The sequence below is a fragment of the Drosophila arizonae genome, chromosome 4 (assembly GCF_054131065.1).
Source record: "Drosophila arizonae isolate 15081-1271.41 chromosome 4, UAZ_ARI_1.0, whole genome shotgun sequence".
Lineage (NCBI taxonomy): Eukaryota > Metazoa > Arthropoda > Insecta > Diptera > Drosophilidae > Drosophila > Drosophila arizonae.
The window spans coordinates 9,144,496-9,161,845 of NC_142924.1; the positions used below are offsets into that span (position 1 = coordinate 9,144,496).

The window sequence follows — 17,350 nt, forward strand, 5'->3', positions numbered from 1 at the left end:
CGCATCTTTTATTATTTGTTGTGTTTTATTTTTTTGGTTTGGCCGTTGAAAAATTGCAAAAGTTAAAAACCATTTCATTGCATTTACAGGGTTTCACTTGCCTCTCAGTTTTTCTTTTTTTCTGTTTTTTGCGGCAATTCGATTTGTGGCCGAGTTGCAGCAACGCGGCGTCGTCTGTGTGTTGCATTGTGTAATTTATATGCGGCACAGAGCAGCGCTGGCGAAATGAAGGCGTTGCATGGTGCCCGGACAACTACGTGACCTCCAATTCGAGCTCAGTTTCGGTTTCAGTTTCGGTTTTAGTTTTCATACGAGTCGAGTGTGCACATGTTGCTGCGACTCCAACTCCGACTCCGACTGCGACTCCGACTCTGACTCTGACTGTGGCAATTGTTGGTGGTCGGCTTTGATGCGTGCCGCCGCCTTCTTCAACTTCAAGCCAAGAAAACCACACGCACCACTCACACACTCACACATTCACACACTCACAGCTGGTGTAACACTCGAAACTTATTCATATGCTAATTTCGCTCAGCATTCAGCAAAATATGAGGCGAGCAGCGCGACTTGCCGCACTTGTTGCTGTTGCTGTTGCATGAACAGCGCACAGTCAATGAACATATATCCAATTAAGTTTGTTTAGCATTGCGACAATATTGTGAGCATATATAGCTGAACTCTACTTCAGCTGGCAAATGAAAATCGCCTTCCACTGGCTGCCTCTAGGAAATGAGCTGGACAAATGAGATTAATTAGTCAATAGAATTTTTGATTTTTTTAATATATTTTTTATTTGCAATCTGTCTTGTACAAATTGGTCAGGTGAAAAAGTGAGACCAAAAAAGTATTCACTGTTTTGATTTAAAAAGGAAGCGATAGAGAGGGAGAGAGAGAGAGAAAGAGAATATTTGAATATGCAATTATTTGTTGATTATTTTCTTAAATTTTAAATATTATAAAATATTTAAAAAATTTAATTTAATTTAAATAATAACAGATGTGATATTTTATTAATTTAAGCATAAGACTAGCAGCTGGTATTTAAATTTTGTTGATATATCATTTAGTTTAGATTTTGCAGATGCCGAAAGTATTATTTTAGACTTTGGTTGAAATAGCTTGTGAGCCACTGTATATTAATAATGTTTTCTATATGTAGATCGATATAATTGCGATATATGTATATAAGACATAGAGCATGCCAAACATACCTTCACTTTGATGGAAGAACTTTCAGCAACGTGATTAGACCACACAAAATTCTCACCTGTCTGAGAACATTCAATTGAAGAGAGAAAAGCAGTTCATAAATGCAGTAAAAAATATGAAAAATATGAATAATATTTAATATTTACTATTTCACTTCACACACACTCAGCTATGCCCAACTAGCGACCCTTCAACATGATCTACTCTTTTGCTTGATCTACCTGAGAGCCAAAAATTCTATAGCAATATGAATAAAATACAAATACAATAAAATTTTTGGGAAATTGTTCAAGAGCATTGTTTAGCCATGGGCTGGCAGCTAATTAAGTGTGGAATGTAACAGCAATCAGCTGGGTCTAGACAATGCTGCGGCCCCAGCAGCAACACCCGCATCCGCACCACCAACGTCACCATCATTGCTGCTGCTGCCTTGAGCGATTGTGGTGCGGTGGTCTCTGCTCACAGAAATGGTCAGCCAAGCTCTGGCTCTTGATCTGACTTTTGTGCGACTATCGAAGCTATCAACGCGATTGTGCGTGGACCGGGAACCAACAAAAAAAAAAAAACAAAAAAAAAAAAAACCGAGCGATCTGTGGTTGCTGCTGTGACTGTGGTTGTAGTTGTGGCTGCGTGATTATCGTGGTCATTGTTACAGCAGCTTAAATGGGATCTCATGTTGATTGATTGTGCACACCTGTGTGCCGTGTGCTGCCAGCGCTGAGCTCGTTGCCTGAATTTGGGCTTTTAGTTGTTTTTGTTGCTGTTGTTGTTTGGCTCAGATTTGGCTTTTTAGCTTTTTTCAGCTTTTGTTTTATTGTCTGTGATCCGCAGTTGCTGATGGCTTTAGACCCGGCCCAAATGTCGGGGTGAAAGCTGAGCTTTCATTTCGTTCATTGTTTGTTGTTGTTGCTGTTGTTGCTATTGTGGCTATTGTTGTTGCTGGATTATGCAATGTGAGACAATTATTTTGGCAAATGAAATCAAACAACAGCCACATTTGGGAGCTCGTTGCGCCTCGCTGCCAGTTTGATGGACAGTTATTGTTGTTGCTGTTTGCTGCTGCCGGACATGTTGGCGCTGCTTGGGTGGCTCCAGTTGCTGCCCCCGCATGTGGCAAGCGTTGCGGCTATTGTCTGGTTCCGCTCGCCGCTTGCAATTTGTATGAATTTCAAATTGTTACTTGGCAGAAGGCAGAAGCAGCCAAGCCAAGCCAAGCCAGGCCGAAGAAGCAGAAGCAGAAGCTGAAGCCGCAACAACAACAGCAGCAGCAGCAGCGCTTGAATGAATAATTTCCGCAGTTGGTCGTCATCAGCGTCGTCTGCGTCTCCGTCATCGTCTACAAAGATTCTGCTGTACAGCTGTTGTTGCTGCGACTGCGACTGCGACTGCGACTGCGGCAGCCGCTGCGGCTATTTATCGTTGGGTTCTCTGTGCGCCAAATGAAAATGAACACGTGCGTCCGGTTGCTGCCTCAGCTGCTGGCTAGGCTGCCTTGTCGTTCATACAGTATATACATACACACATGTGTATATATATCACTTTGTATGTGCATGTGAAGCATATGCCTCGTGCATGTGTCCATCAAAGCACAACAACAATCGAGCAAGGCTGCACGCCCCAAAAGCAAAAATTTCACTTTATTGATGAGCGCTGCACTTGAATTATTGCTGTGTGGGTGAGCTGAATGATCAAATTTACACACAAACACACACACACATGCACACATGCACACATGCACACATGCACACATGCACACTTATATATGTATATGTATGTGTACTTATGACAAACTATTTGCAACGCCTGGCCGCACAACGAGGCGTATGCGCAATTTGCTATAAACAACAACAACTGCAACAACAACAGCAACAACATCTGGCCCGCCTGCTGCTCGGCTTGTTTGCCTTGTGCGTGGCCCGTCGTCTGACAGTGAATCGCTGAGCTCAGGGTTGTGGACAACTGCCTAAGAGCCCCTCCACTCGGCTAGGCTTGGGAACGTAAACAACGCACTGAGCAGCAGCCCAATCCAATCCAATTCAATCGGAAACGGAAACTCGAATAGCAACAGCAACAGCAGCAGACTCCAAGACAAACAAACACTAATCGCAGTTTATTGCACTCAAATTTCATTTAGTTTTATTGAGCTTTTCAGCATCTCTCGAATTTCTTAGCTTTCCAATTGTTTACCTCCATATGTAGATGACTTTTTCATTTAGATTTTGAGGGAAGGTCAACAAACATGCACTGGCTAAGGCTGGAGTTGAGTATTCATATATACATATACACCCCCTTGATAGTCAATCTTCATTAAAACACAACCAATATGCTCACTTTGCACCACTTGAGCGGGCATACATATAGGTTAAGTCCCACTCTCACAAACACAAGTTGAGCCCCAACCATAAGTCGAGCGCCTTTTCATTGCTCTTTCGTTTGTTGTTTGTTGTGGCAGCAGTCAACCAACTGTGCAATTTCAACTTGATAAACTTTAACAACAATAACAACAGCAACAACAACAACAACGCGTTTCATTCATTATTTGTGCAACAACTGCAAAATATATGTATGTATAGAGTCAGTCGTATACCCAACGCACTTGGCCGGCTGTGTCTGAGTTTCAGCAGCTGTAGGAAGTTGCTTTATACATAAATATAAATAAATATACAAACATATATCGGGTATATGCCTCATGGTTCATGATTCAGCTGTGTATGTGCCGTACATATTGTGTGTATGTATATGCATGATTATATGCCGGAGCTCCATGTCCAACCAGATTGGTGCCCAACCAAGCTTGGCTTAAGCGAAATGACCCCTGGGAGTCAACCTTCAGGGGCAGCCCATGAAATCTCGCTATCCGAGTTTCTTTAATAAGCACTGAAAGTTTTGCTCACTGAATTGGACGAATTGTGCAAATTGATAAGTTAATTCCCAGGAAATTTTGATGTATGTTAAGAAACATACATAGAAAACTATATACATATATTCATAGCAAACTATATTTTATTACTCTTAGTCGAACCAACAGAGGGGGAGAAACTGAAGAAAAGAACTTTACGATGGTATGAAACAGAAGAAAGAGGAGGCGAATTGCAAAAAATAGAATAGGATAAAGTGAACGAGATTAAGAGCGAGATTAAGAGCGAGAGAGGGGTAGAAAGTGAAAGAATTGAGAGATCGAGGGAGATCTAGCTAGAGTGAGAATAGGCGGAGAGATAGAGGGTGTAATCAAAGACAAAGACAAAGATAGATATAGATAGATAGAGAGACGAGAGTGAAATGTGAGAGTAAGAGCTTCAGAGGTACTTATAAGCTAAGGAGAATATCAAATCTGATATCGTTACCTCAATTCATATATATTTTTAGCACTGATGTAAAACTTGATTATTGGCATTAGGAGTCTGAAATAGAAATCTCAGAAGTCCACTGTTCCATTAAGCAATTTTACAAATTTCCATATATTTTTTATGCCGCTAAAAGCAAATCAGATTTGGTTGATTGCAACCAGTTGACACTTTCAGTTAATTAACAATTGCCCCGCAGACCCAGGGCCAGAGCCAGGCGGGCACTTTCAGAAATGTGCCTTCTAGCTATGCTAATGATCATTGACTCTACTCTGGCCTCTCACACCCCTTTGGCTAGCCCCAAAAATATCGATTAGGCTTTTGGGGGCAGCAGCACATGTGGTTCAGCTGTTTGCAATTACGAGTCGAGTGGCAAAAGAACCAAATCAAAGGCATTGCACAATTGCGCAATAGCAAAGGGGGAAAATGGGGGCCTCGAGGATGAACAGCTGCATCAAATGTGTTTTCTTTCCCCTCTCTTGCCCTCTCTCTCTCGCTGTCTCTGTGTTCAGGTGCAGATGATCAACATTTGCCGGAACTGAGACACTTCCGCTCGCTCGCTTGCATGTGTGGCAGCAACAACCGAAACCCCTTCACTCAAAGCAAATGCGAAGCGCCAACTGAATTGACAAACAACACGTGTGTGTGTGTGTGCGTGTGTGTGTGTGGCAATATATGTAATGTTTATGCTGACGCTCGACCTGGCGTCTGCTCAGATCACCCAGCCAGAGCAGACCCCACCTCAATTCCACTCTCTCTCCTCTCTCTATCTCTGTCTCTGTCCCGCTCACCTTTTAGGTCTGCTACTCCTTGGCCTCAGTTAGTCAGCCGCAAATTGCTTTCAATTATGTTTGCAGTCTGCTCCCGTTTTTATGGCTCGCTGGCTCGACGTGTCTCTGCTGCGGCTGTGGCATGTTCGTGTTGACTGCCAACTGCCAACTGGCAACTTGCAACTTGCAACTTGCAGCATCAATTGTGACTCGCAGCTTCAACTGCGACTGCGTTCTCGACATCTTGTGCAAGTGGCGCAGCTCTGTTACCCTGTAAATGCTAAACCACAGATGACAGGCAGTGCCAGCAATGGAAAGTTGAAGGAAATTGACGCCGTCTCTAATCTACTCTAGAATTTGCCTGACTGCTAAGAGAGAGAGAGAGAGAGAGAGAGAGAGAGAGAGAGAGAGATAGCCCATATAGCTTTTGTAGCTTTCCCCCTCTCTATGCCTCTCTCTTTATATCCGTATTCATCGTATAGGGTATCCAGCTCGTTCCCACTCTTCGTAAGCTTCCTTCCTACATCGTCTTATGACTTTGATTTTAATCATCAGTTTCAGCATTAAAATGTTCCATTATGCCCGCCGCCCAAGAACCGCAGCAAATTGCTTGCGGAAGTGGGCCACGCCCATTAAAGTGCTTGTTTCCAAAGGCATACGAAGCGCCGTTGCAGAGCCGTAAACTAAGAGATTGCGATTGAGTTACTCAAGGCATCATCGTCATCAACGCAGTCCAATTTGTGCTGCTCAAAAACAAACTCAAGTGAAAATTATGTCAAACCTGTTGAAAGATAAGACAGAGGAGAAAGAGAGAGCGAGAGAGAAGGGGAGGGTCAGATCTACATCTGTTGCTATCGCAGCATCAGCAGCAACACGGAATTGAGTAATTTGCTGCAAAAGACAATTAGATGCAACAGATTGTTGACTAAGTGACTGGAAACGTTTTCCCAGTTGCTGAGTTTTGTCGTTGAGGATCAGAGATCGGGTAGAACCGCCTTCGCCTCCGGCCGAGACTTGAGTTGGCAGCAACAGCTGGAGCTGCTGACAGGCTATGCGGCAGTTCAAATGAGTTCACAGTGACGCACACCAAAGTCTCCTCCTCATCGCATTTCATATTTGCCTCAGTCAATTATGCGCAAATTGCCAGCCAAGCCAAGCCAAAACAAACAGACCTTGGGCCACGTTAATGACACCGAATGGGGTCAGCTCTGACCTACGTCGAGCCGAAGCCACGCACGCGAGCCTCCATACGTATGTGTGTATGTGTGCTGAAGGTAGATAAGTACATTCAACTGACCACGACAGATTTGCTGACAGCAATCCACAGCTGAGCATGCGGATCCATATGCCTCTCATCCAATTGTCATTCTCCTTGCCTCCCTCCTGCTCTTCCTCGTCTGGCAGGCGGCAATTAGTTTTTTTGCGGTTCTGTTCTGCTCTGCTCATCGTCTTCCTCTTCTCCTGGTTAGACCCTAGAGCTGCGCTGACAGCTGAGTGGATCAAATCGGAGCTGCGATTGTGGTGTAAACCAAGCAAAGCGAATTGATAACTTTATGTTTTCTCCACAGATTCCTGCAGCTCATTTTAAAAGCAGTTAACGTCAAGCTGTGCTCAGCTGTGATCTTCATAAATAAAATTGTGTCAGCTGCAGAAAATTTGAGCTTTAACTGAAATATCATTTTGGCATAACTCTCAACTACTAATTGGTATTGCTAACAAATCAAAGTTTTTGCTTTCAGTGATCTGACATTTTTATGAGCTCATATGGATCCCAGCTCTCCGCTAATATATCATATTCAGAGTGCCTTTTAAAATATTTATGTCAATTTCTCCATAAAAGATTCTCGACTTGATTATTAATATTAATTATTATTTACATTAAGTTTTTAAAGATTTATTTAATTTCTTGTATATAAACATATACATATACACACATATATGTCTAACGATCTTAGTCATTTGCTATCTTTAGACTCCGTTAAATAGTTCAATTATAATTTCTAAGAAGCTTTTAATCTCTTTCAGTTGCCTCAACGTAATCAAGTTGTCTTATTATTTTCCTAAGCACCTTATATGCCGATCCTCAGTCTCTCCTCCTCTCCTTCGCTCCCCTCTCGCCTAACTACACTTGCACATCGAAATCCATGCTGTATAATTGGTTTGTCAGGCGAAGAGAGCAGAGTCAGACCGGCTCACAGCTGTGCCTAAACGTCCAACGTCCAAAGCTGCTAAGTGAATTAAAATAATGCTGCTCCGACTGCCAATGAACACGATCATGATCATGATAATGATCATGCTGCTGCTGCTGCTGATGATGATGATGATGATGATGATGGCGGTTAGACAGCCCCAAACCGAGACCCTGACTTCAACTGTCTGGCTCTGACCGGCCGCTGCCTGGCTGGCTGGCTGGCTGGCTAGCTAGCCGACTGGCTGACTGGCTGATGATTCTATTTATTACATGGCCCGCAATTTGCGATTCCTCTTCGCGTTTTTGCTGTGCTGCGTTTTAATTATTTGGCTTGCCGTTAGTTTTAATAAAGTTGCTAACTGTGAAACGACGTGACTGGAAAATGCTCGGAAAATGAGTATTTCATTTACAGGGAAAGTGTCGGGCTATGTCTACAGCGAGTCAGACTGCCAGACAGCTAACCGATTAAAATCTCAGCGAATTCGCAGAAAATTCTTACACGCAAGCCAACAACGAGGACAGCTGAAAAGTTGCTGCGTTAACACCCATTTCCATTTGCAAGCTCCAAGTTACAAGCTCTACAGTCCCCAATCTCCAGTCTCTGGCTCTTTCATGCGAATATTTTATCACGCGAGGCATTTTTGATAAGCATCTAGCTCAGCTGCTGCAGCAGAGCCCAAGCGGAGTTCGATTCAGATGCTCAGATCGTTGATCGCCCAGCGCTGATAGCAGCAAACAACGCCCCAGCAGCAACAGCAACAACAACAACAACAACAAACAGCGCAAAGCTCATATACAGGTACAGGACATCGCAGTCCAGACAAAGCATTTGCCTTATCTACAACTGGGCATCTGTGCAAACGCTGAACGCATTCCGCAAATGGATATGGCAACAGCATCCAGGCGCACCCATCGCAGACAAATGCTGAGCTAGGTCGACTACCAAATGTCCTGCCAAGCAAAGGGCTTCGGAGTGCACCAGTTATGAGGAGTTGAAGATTCTTAAAGTGCCGAAGAAGTGACCAAAAACCCTTTTAAGTCTCCAGAAACTGCAACGCCACTTGGAAAGGGTATCCGAAGTAGGCGTGGCTGTGTTAGGGCTACATGTGGTGGGCAAGTGTTTGCGCCAAGCGTTGATTGCGCTTATCGGTGGCGCGATCGATGCTCAGGCTGCAGCTGCAAGTGGCGTGAATTGCATGCGTAGCGGCTGCCTGCAGCTTCACGTCGCAGTCGCTGCAGTTGTGGTTGTTGTTGTTTTCGTTGCACACTTGCGTGTTGCAGCAAAAAGTGCAAACAAGTGATGAATGTCCGTGTTATGCGATCTAATGATCTAGAAATGAAGTTAATAAATCGTTTAACCAGATGGCGCAGCGCCAGCTAGTTGATGCAACTATGCTGCACGCGCTCCCTCCTGCCCTCTGTCGGTGTCCACCTTCCACTTGCCACAAAGTGGAACACTTTGCGGATGCTTGCCAACCACCGGGCCACCGGGCCAACAACGAGAGCTGGAGAGGCACGTAATTTGCATAACTACTGTGCTTATAACTCGGTACATAACAAATTACAACAATTTGATATTGCGCACATACCACAGAGAGATGGGTAGAGAGAAACTAGAAATGCTTCTAGCTTAGCTGATATCCGTGGCATGCCACAGCGGCAGAGTGGCGAATGCTGGTAAACAAGGCCAAGAACCGAGCTACATGGCTAATAAGCGCATGCAAATTAAGACCCACTTTGTGCTTTGTATACATTTATTATTATTATTAGAGTAATATTGTGGCTTAAATTACAGAAGTGTGGCAATTAAATATGATGCACAAATGTTGACTTTATGCAACAATTAAATCTAGTATAAATATAAATAGGCAGTCGTTTAGTGGTTGTGTATGTGTGTATTAATGTGCATTCTACGTCTAAGCATTACCAATTCGATATTTAAACTGCAATGAAGAAGAGAAACAAGTGATAAGCAACTGTTTTAAATATATTTTAATTAATATTCAACCTTACCTAGTAAATATTTTAGATGTCAACCAATCATAGAATCCGAAGCACAAAATAGCTGCAAGAGAGAAAAAAAAATGTATTTTAGTACGGCGTAGGTCTACTTTTAAAATCATATTTATTTGAGCTTTGAACTCAGTAATTAAGTTACAATCAAATCATTTCATTAGTCTAACATATGTAAAAAAACATCATCGTAGATTATTTGTTTGCTTTCTAGTTTAATCCCTATTTAATTACCTTTTCAGCTATAGCAAATGTGTTCCAAGACTCCAATTGATATAAGGTTGAGTTGTTTATGAGACTGCAATAGAACAAGGAAAACTATTAATATTAATTGCATAAGTAAATTCATAGTAGTTTAATTATTTATCAGCACTTATAACATTACACTAATTAAGGCAATTCATAGGTGTCCCAAGGTAAAAGCTTAGCTCATCACAGAGAAATTTGCATAAGCTTCTATCGAGAAAACTCACCTTAAATATAAAAAGATCCAATTGGGTGTCCTCTTAAGCATTCAAAATCAACTGCAAGTAACAAGTAATGAAAGCAATAAGTATATGCGTATTTACTCAAAGTGATTTAACAGAAGTTCTATCCAAATATAATTTGTACACTCACCTATTTAGAACGCATAGCGTGTGCGTATGTCCTCGAGCTTCTTACAGATTTGATTGGGCGTGCGGAACATGTCACCCGCGATACTCTTCTGCTTTACTGCATCAATAGATAAATACTGTTCGCAGAGATCACCGTCCAGCACGTTCTTCACAGGATAGTATGAGCTGCGGTAGCTGAGATGATCCCGACCACATAAGGGCGGGTTTTCATTGCGCATGTGCATCTCCAAGTGCTGGAAGAAGTCGTAGTCCTCACGACTAGTGAACGGCACGAAAGCGCCAACGGTGCCGCTCAATGTGGCATAGATGAGCGCTTCGGAGCCTCCGGGAATGAGAGTGGCCTTCTGGAGCGACATGATAATCTCTCCCACATGGAACGAGCAAATGTTCTCAGACTTCTGCGAGGCACCCGACAGCAATCCACGATCCCAGAGCGACTTCGTGCCAGTGGGATCTTCGTCCACATCATCGGTGACTGAATGCGGCAGGCGTTGAATGCTCAGATTACCAAACTTATCAGCAATAGCAATGGTATCATAATCCAACAGAGTTGTAGCCGTTACCCAACGCGGGTGGGTATCATCAGCGAATATGATGAGCTGATTCTCGGCGCGCCGATAGCGTATGAAGAATACAGACTCCTGAACATCAGAGACATAGACACGGTGGCCCATCGCTTGAATGTTGACAATCTGGTAGGGAATGTGTTTATTCTCGCACTTGCGCAGCATCTTCTTCTTGCCCAGATCATAGATGCGCAGCATGCGACCACAGCCTGCTAGTAGGCGACCCTGGAAACCACACAATGCGCCGGGTATCTCCTCGATCTCAGTACGATGTAGAAATTCCAGCGCTGAGCAGGTTGGATCAATTTTGTAGATATCAATGCATCCACCTTGCGAGATCCGCGGATTCAGCTGCAGATCCTTGGCAATGCCCACTGCCAAATAATAGCGACCATCAGCAGCAACGGAGAACTTAAGCATGGCCATAGACATGATAGCCTCGTTCTGTGTCAGTGGCACAGTGAACATTGTTTGGCCGTGCATGGCATCTAGGCAGCGTATTTGTGAAGCCCATAAGCCGAGTCCTGCCTTGGGTGCAGAGAACACATCCTCGGGCAGCACCTCATTGATGAAGGCATTGGCCATTTCTCTGGCCAGTTCGCGCTCCTCTTCGCCAGCAGCGCTACGCATTTCCTCAGCCATTTGCTCCTTACGCGCATTCTTCGTTTCTTCGGTGTACGCATTATGATCCGTTTCAGCAATCAACATGCGACCCGTATCCGGATGTATGACAAAGGCTCGCGGCGTGAATTGCAATGGAAAGGCCACCTGATTGAAAACGGCGCCCAGTTTCTCCAAAGCGAGGATACGCAGTGTGTTAGTCGATATAGCCACAATGCCCTCACTACACTGTTCGCTAGAGAAGCCTGAAGCATATTCTAGCGTCTCATACGACAGCGGTGTCAAATGGAATCGATTCTGGTGATAGTAGGACAACCAGGTGCGGCTAGACATGGCCAACACGGCTTCAGCGCCTTGCATCTTGATGCGGAACAGTTTCACCGGACGCGAACCCAAATAGCGTGTTCGGGTATCCGCCAAATCGCCAGATACAGGATCCAGCACAGTACGCAGTAAGACACCGTTACTTAATCCAATATTCAGATATATGGTGCCCTTATTGCTGCCGCTGCGTTGTGCCGGCACATCATCGTCTGCACCGGCATTGGTGGTACTCTCCGTATGACCCATTTCGACCAAACACAACGACTCGGCCGGCGAGGGTAGCGCCTGCATAGAGCACGGAGAGAGGCAATTATTGGGATCCAGAGAAAGTATGCGCACAGTATTATCAGCCAGACCAACTGCTAAGAACCAAGATCGCTGCTCGCCCTCTGGCACCGTGCCCAGAGCCATGCACATGATCTCTGCAGGCATTTCCGACCGTTCCGTATACTCGTTCAGTTCACCAGTCTGTTGGTAAATTATTCCCAATTAGTAATCTGTATAAATCGGGCTTAGCATGCATGCATTGTCTAATGATTGCTCAGCACTGCAGGACACAAAGTGTCTCAACATGATTGTTCTTTTTCGTGTTTTTGTCATCAGAGCAATGTATCGAGCATATTTAAATACATTAGAGATAGGTATATATCGACTGTACTTAAATACTCTCTTCTGTCACATAGTCTATATTAAATGCTTACCGGATCCATTTCGAAGTAGACCAACTCGCGACCAGAGAGCGTAATGACCACCTGACGTTGATTGACAGCACATTTTGTGATGGATTTCTTGCCGGGCGCCTTCCACTCATTCACTCGCTTATCGGAGCGTATATGACGAATGCCATCTGGATAGACTTGGACCAGAGCATCGTCTCCCAGTGCAGCACAACACAATGTTGGCGTAGTGCCTAGAAAACCACTGTCCGTCACTTCTTCGACGGTCTCGCCAATGCTCAGAACCAGTGTAGCATTCACGAAGGAGACAATGATATAGGCATCAAACTCGTCTAAAAGTAGGAGCACAACAAAAATAGTTTGATCGTCAGTATAATATTCTTTGGATATATAGCATTTTAAGGGCATTTGGTGACATTGAATAATCAGGTTATCAAGTTCTAATCAACGTAAAGTTCATTTGAAACACGGATGATAAGTAATCACATCATGTTCAATGTCAAGTCTTAATTATAATATTAAATAATCAAGGTTTGTAGCATTTGTTTTGTAGTATCTGTTGACTTAAGAGCTGCAGTAATGTTGCCTTACCTATCGCTTCACAAAAGACAAATATAAATTATAAGTATTATACACGAGTCTATTGGATAACTCGCATTTTATATCTGTTCAATAGTCACACAACAAACAGTAGACGTCTGTGTTTAAGCGCCTGAAATAAGAGAGAACTGGTGGTTGATAACTTGTGGCTTTTGGATCGTGTTTATATACAGGTACATAGGCTAGGATTGTTGCTGTTTCTCAGTCTCGTGCATCAAATATCTGCCAATTTAATGGTTGCCACAAAATTGCAGCGCTTTCATACATATTTTAAGAATTGAAATCAACAATCATAGCACAACCTGTACATATATAGCAATATTATTTGTTTATCTTGGGGTATCGTGTTCTGTATCATCAATGCACCAGTTGAGTTATTAGAAATATTTCAAAGCTAGCAAACTTAAGGCCTAAACTTAATAGATAAGCGCAAAGCTCAAATGAAATCTTTGATATCGACTCACCGTCAATGCGTTTCTTGACAGTCCACACGGCATTCGGATTACCGGGCAACTCGGAGACAGCCATCTCTGATACTTCAAGACCATGCCGCAGTACACGGAGTGTGGAGCGCGGTCCACGCCCACACAGCACATACAACTGTGGCGTATCCTCATTGGCCAAATCAGCCACTTGGGAGGTGATAATAGGTGCAAAGGATGGCAACTCATCGACCAGAACGAGATTCTTTAATGCACGTGGAGCGAAGAAGAATGTTTCACCCTCTTCCAGTGGCATAGCAGAACTGAATTCGGGTTCATCATCATCATCGCCCAGATGTGCTATTTGGTACAAGTAACTATAAATATAAAGAGTAAACGGGTTAGAACGCTCTGAAAATGTCTTCCTTTCCTGTTTCACTTACTGGTTGCCAAATTCACTGGCCACAAACAGAAAGCCAGTCTTCAGCACACACATCGCTGTCGCAGGGGGCACTGTATCAAAGTACTTTAGCTTGATTTCGGAAACCACATCATCATCGGTCTCAAGGGTTATCTTGAATATATCGCCCTGCTCTGTTTGTAGCAGAAAGAAATACATGCTCTTGGTACGATGAGTTGCGGAGCATATAAAGATCATTCCCCGCTCAGGATCATCAAGATCATTGCGTCTACGAGGTATGGGACAACGTATATCATGCTGATCACCCAAGTTCTTGTAGGTCAGATAGTTCTCAGAGCAAATAAGCACGCCAGAGGGTCCGTCATTGCCACCTGGCACAGAAACCAAGAAGTTTGCGTGTTCTTCGAGTGGTTCAGAGTACTTGCGAACAACATGATTGAGGCCCAAATCAAGTTCGTAAAATGTGAGCGTCTGTTGCGTCCGTTGAGCTGCATCCCCTACAAAATAATAAAAAGGAAAACAATGTTTAGTGCAAAGTTAGAAGAGGAATCAAGAAACAATGTAATTAAATGAAATAGGATGTGGACCACAAATCAGTGAAGTGTAGCTAGGTAATTACAGCGGCACCAATGGTTCAGTGGTCACATTTATCTAGCGCTAAGTACATAACAATGTCAATGGTCTATTATCCATATGCACTGTGAATTAAAGCGCCAAAGAATAGAATGAAACTTATATAAGACATATATTTACCTGATGGATCCAAGTCAGCTTCCTCGTAATCGATTTCCAGACAAGCAAACATGGGATTATCAAAGCCAACGTCCACGCCCACCATATGGTAGGTTAAGGTGTTGGACTTGTGTGCCTCCAGAGGTGAAGATATGGTTAGTCGTGCCTGGGTATCTCGGTTCATGATGTAGGCCAGCTTTTGTTTCTCAACAGCACCAATCATCACGGCACGGCCCTTGGGATCAATGGCAAAGTACTGTCCCGGCACAATGCGGCGGCAGCCCGATTTTCCAAAGGTCTCCTGATGTACTTTTTCCAAGGCATTCTTGCTGGGCATGTACTCCAAAATAACAATGCGTCCAGAATCTGATCCCACGACAATATAATCTATGAAAAGCCAAATAGACCTGATTTTATATTGGAAGCAATGAAACTGTACTTTTTTGAGGTTAGAAGTTCTTGTAACTCGAAGTTTCAGTTCGCCATGCCATGTGGTTAAGGGTCATAGCAAATGCGACGTCAAGTCAAATTACTATCGCACATAGACACGTTCACTAAGGTCAAACTGGGAACAACCAACAAAGTTGCCTCAATTGGGTTTTGTGCATAGATAAAATTATATTAAAAATCGTGATATTACAAATTATACCAACCTTTTGTGCCGCCTGTTAGACGGAAGGCCATTAGCGCACGTATGCAACCAAATATTTCCGTCGACATCAGCGTGTGAACTTTGCCCGTGTTAGGATCGGGTCGCAGCAGTTCCAGCGACTTGCCACGTGACAGCAGCACCTCCTGCTGTTTACCGCCTGAAAAATTTCCGTGCACGGCATGCGTGACGCCGGTACCCTTTTGGAGCGTCAAATTATACAAGTACATATTGAAGCAGAGCTATTTTCAGCCTAAACAGTTGCACTGCAGAAAAAAGATTTATGTTGAGGTTAGAAACGATCAACTTAACTTAGATGTTCAATATTAAGATTTCAACGGTAATGTACTACTTTAATAATACCAAGGCCACAGTAACAAACGTCGTGTCGCCTAACGATGCTTAGTAAGCAGCATTTAATTTTTAATTTTGCACACTTCAAATGCGACCAAAGCACAGACATTTCTGATTTCTGGAGATACATTGTGCATAAATACCACTAAAATATTACAAAATTTAAGTAGATTATATCTTAGTTAATTACCTTTTGCTATTTTGTTCAATGAATTAACACATTTTAATAATGATGCGTTTGGATTAAATTTTTTCACATCACTCAAGCGGCGTCATTTTCAGAGCTGCCGCTTGGCTTGACCGGTGAAGAAAAAGTGGATGGAAGAAAACGCGGGCGGTATTTGACAGCACTCACTCAGAGTTTCTTTCATTTCGATAACATTAATTTTCGATACATTTAGTAGCCCTAGTCGATCAGCTGGCCGATGACAATAATATTAAAATACGAACAGAAAAGTTTTTAAGCTCAGCAGGTGGCAATGGAAATGGATAATGCTCTATATGCAGAAGCCAATGAGAAAATCAGGCTGGGCGAGGAACTCAAGAAATCTTTAGTCGAATTTCAGGACATTCCAGGAGTAGCAAAAGTGCAAAGGAAAATAGAACAGGAACTTAAATTCTTGGAAAAGGTCCGAGTGCTTGAATGAACTGAAACATTTATTTATAGCTAACCCATATTTAATTACAGGTTATACGCACAAAGACTTTAAAGGAGAATCACATTACAAGCAGTAACTTTGTTAACTACGAATTTCTCATAAAAACCTTGCGTCTGCAGCAAGGAGTCGTGGATATAAATGCTGTATTTACGCTTGAATCGCGAGAGAGTCCTCTACGTGTAGACATTGTTGCGAATAACGGCCTAAAATGGATAAAAGTAATTGCTCGGAACTCGAAATCTATCGAGGATGCTGCTAAAGGCTGCGTCAGCTTTGGTGCACGCAGCGTTTTGGATCAGGCAAGCGATTATCTGGAAGCCAGTGAACTGCACTTCTGCATGTTTCAACGCCCCAAGGTGATGATGATCCCTCTAACTACATTTTCAATTATTTAGAGTGGTACTTTCTTTCAGATTGTCTTTTACTTCTCTAATAAAATAGACAGTTCGTTGCACGATGAGCTCAAAGAAATGGGAGTACAAACTGCCTCCTTGGAAGAGCCTGACTTGGATCTGGATCAGTATGCCACCTTGTCAAATGAATTAAACTTGGATGTGACTACCTTGCTGGCTTATGTGAGCGCTCTTTCGAATGGCGACTGCAATTACGTGTTCAAAGAGCCGCTTCTAACTGAACAGGCTGAAAAGGAACGCGAATCTCCGGTGAAACCAATACTCGACAAAATATTTAAAGACAAGCGCTTGGTATGTTGCCAATTGGCCAACGATGCATTTCAAAACATTCTCACTGTACTGGGAGGACCGGGTGAGCGTAAACGCGCTGAAGAGTTGATGAAACGAGTAACAGTGTATCCGGATGTCGACACAATACCGCCGGAGTTTTCGAACATACGTTTTACTGCTAAAGTGAATGAGCGAAGCTTAAAGATATTTAGTTTTGGTATGGATCGTAAAATATTTACAGTTACATCAAATAAGGCTTTTGTTAGATCGGCTAAAATGCAGGTGAGTGTAATTTTTACCTTGATTAAATTCGATGTTCGTAATATTTGTTTTATTTTCAGGGCATAAATGTGCCCGTTTTTGTTCATGCGTCACGTGCGCTTACTGAGGGTAAACAGGCGAACGCTGTGCCGCTCTAGAGTAATTAAATAGAAATTTTTAACTTATTACAACTTTGTACATAAAAAAGGTTAATTTTAAAATATTGTTATTTGACTC

At 43.0% G+C, this 17,350-nt stretch overlaps 2 protein-coding genes, 1 long non-coding RNA gene and 2 other non-coding genes across 6 annotated transcripts; 1 reads left to right on the forward strand and 4 right to left on the reverse strand.

Annotated features, from left to right (window-relative positions):
- Positions 1-800: 800 nt before the first annotated feature.
- On the reverse strand, positions 801-5,558 carry LOC149269087 (uncharacterized). The gene is made up of 3 exons (XR_016269892.1): positions 5,345-5,558; positions 1,212-1,271; positions 801-851 (listed from the first exon to the last, which is right to left on the reverse strand). It is a non-coding gene; the product is annotated as an uncharacterized LOC149269087 (long non-coding RNA).
- Positions 5,559-9,250: 3,692 nt separating this feature from the next.
- On the reverse strand, positions 9,251-15,841 carry Sf3b3 (splicing factor 3b subunit 3). Of its 2 annotated transcripts, XM_018007662.2 has the most exons (11): positions 15,701-15,841; positions 15,161-15,422; positions 14,529-14,894; positions 13,798-14,272; positions 13,397-13,731; positions 12,357-12,664; positions 10,146-12,123; positions 10,001-10,051; positions 9,762-9,825; positions 9,528-9,579; positions 9,251-9,457 (listed from the first exon to the last, which is right to left on the reverse strand). In XM_018007662.2, the coding sequence occupies exons 2-7, from the start codon at positions 15,384-15,386 to the stop codon at positions 10,150-10,152; spliced, it is 3,684 nt and encodes a 1,227-aa protein (XP_017863151.1). In that variant the 5' UTR covers positions 15,387-15,422; positions 15,701-15,841; the 3' UTR covers positions 9,251-9,457; positions 9,528-9,579; positions 9,762-9,825; positions 10,001-10,051; positions 10,146-10,149. The 2 variants fall into 2 exon arrangements, with proteins under 2 accessions (XP_017863151.1, XP_089323993.1); XM_089467867.1 differs by lacking the exon at positions 15,701-15,841 and having other exon boundaries at positions 14,529-14,914; positions 15,161-15,300.
- On the reverse strand, positions 9,651-9,726 carry LOC149269088 (small nucleolar RNA Me28S-Cm788). Its single transcript, XR_016270150.1, has one exon. It is a non-coding gene; the product is annotated as a small nucleolar RNA Me28S-Cm788 (small nucleolar RNA).
- On the reverse strand, positions 9,889-9,972 carry LOC149269089 (small nucleolar RNA Me28S-Gm3113). Its single transcript, XR_016270154.1, has one exon. It is a non-coding gene; the product is annotated as a small nucleolar RNA Me28S-Gm3113 (small nucleolar RNA).
- Positions 15,709-17,334, forward strand: LOC108613893 (UPF0415 protein C7orf25 homolog). Its single transcript, XM_018007666.2, has 5 exons — positions 15,709-15,847; positions 15,912-16,139; positions 16,199-16,525; positions 16,583-17,134; positions 17,194-17,334. Exons 2-5 carry the CDS (start codon positions 15,990-15,992, stop codon positions 17,269-17,271), a joined length of 1,107 nt encoding a protein of 368 aa, XP_017863155.1. The 5' UTR covers positions 15,709-15,847; positions 15,912-15,989; the 3' UTR covers positions 17,272-17,334.
- Positions 17,335-17,350: the final 16 nt, after the last annotated feature.

Coding starts and splice junctions, on each gene's coding strand:
- LOC108613893 (XM_018007666.2), top strand. CDS start 15,990: ATGGAAATGGATAATGCTCTATATGCAGAAGCCAATGAGAAAATCAGG. Junction 16,526..16,582: donor GCATGTTTCAACGCCCCAAG/GTGATGATGATC, acceptor ACTTTCTTTCAG/ATTGTCTTTTACTTCTCTAA. Junction 17,135..17,193: donor TTAGATCGGCTAAAATGCAG/GTGAGTGTAATT, acceptor TTTTATTTTCAG/GGCATAAATGTGCCCGTTTT.
- Sf3b3 (XM_018007662.2), bottom strand. CDS start 15,386: ATGTACTTGTATAATTTGACGCTCCAAAAGGGTACCGGCGTCACGCAT. Junction 13,732..13,797: donor GCCAGTGAATTTGGCAACCA/GTAAGTGAAACA, acceptor TTATATTTATAG/TTACTTGTACCAAATAGCAC. Junction 12,665..13,396: donor TGTCAAGAAACGCATTGACG/GTGAGTCGATAT, acceptor TCCTACTTTTAG/ACGAGTTTGATGCCTATATC.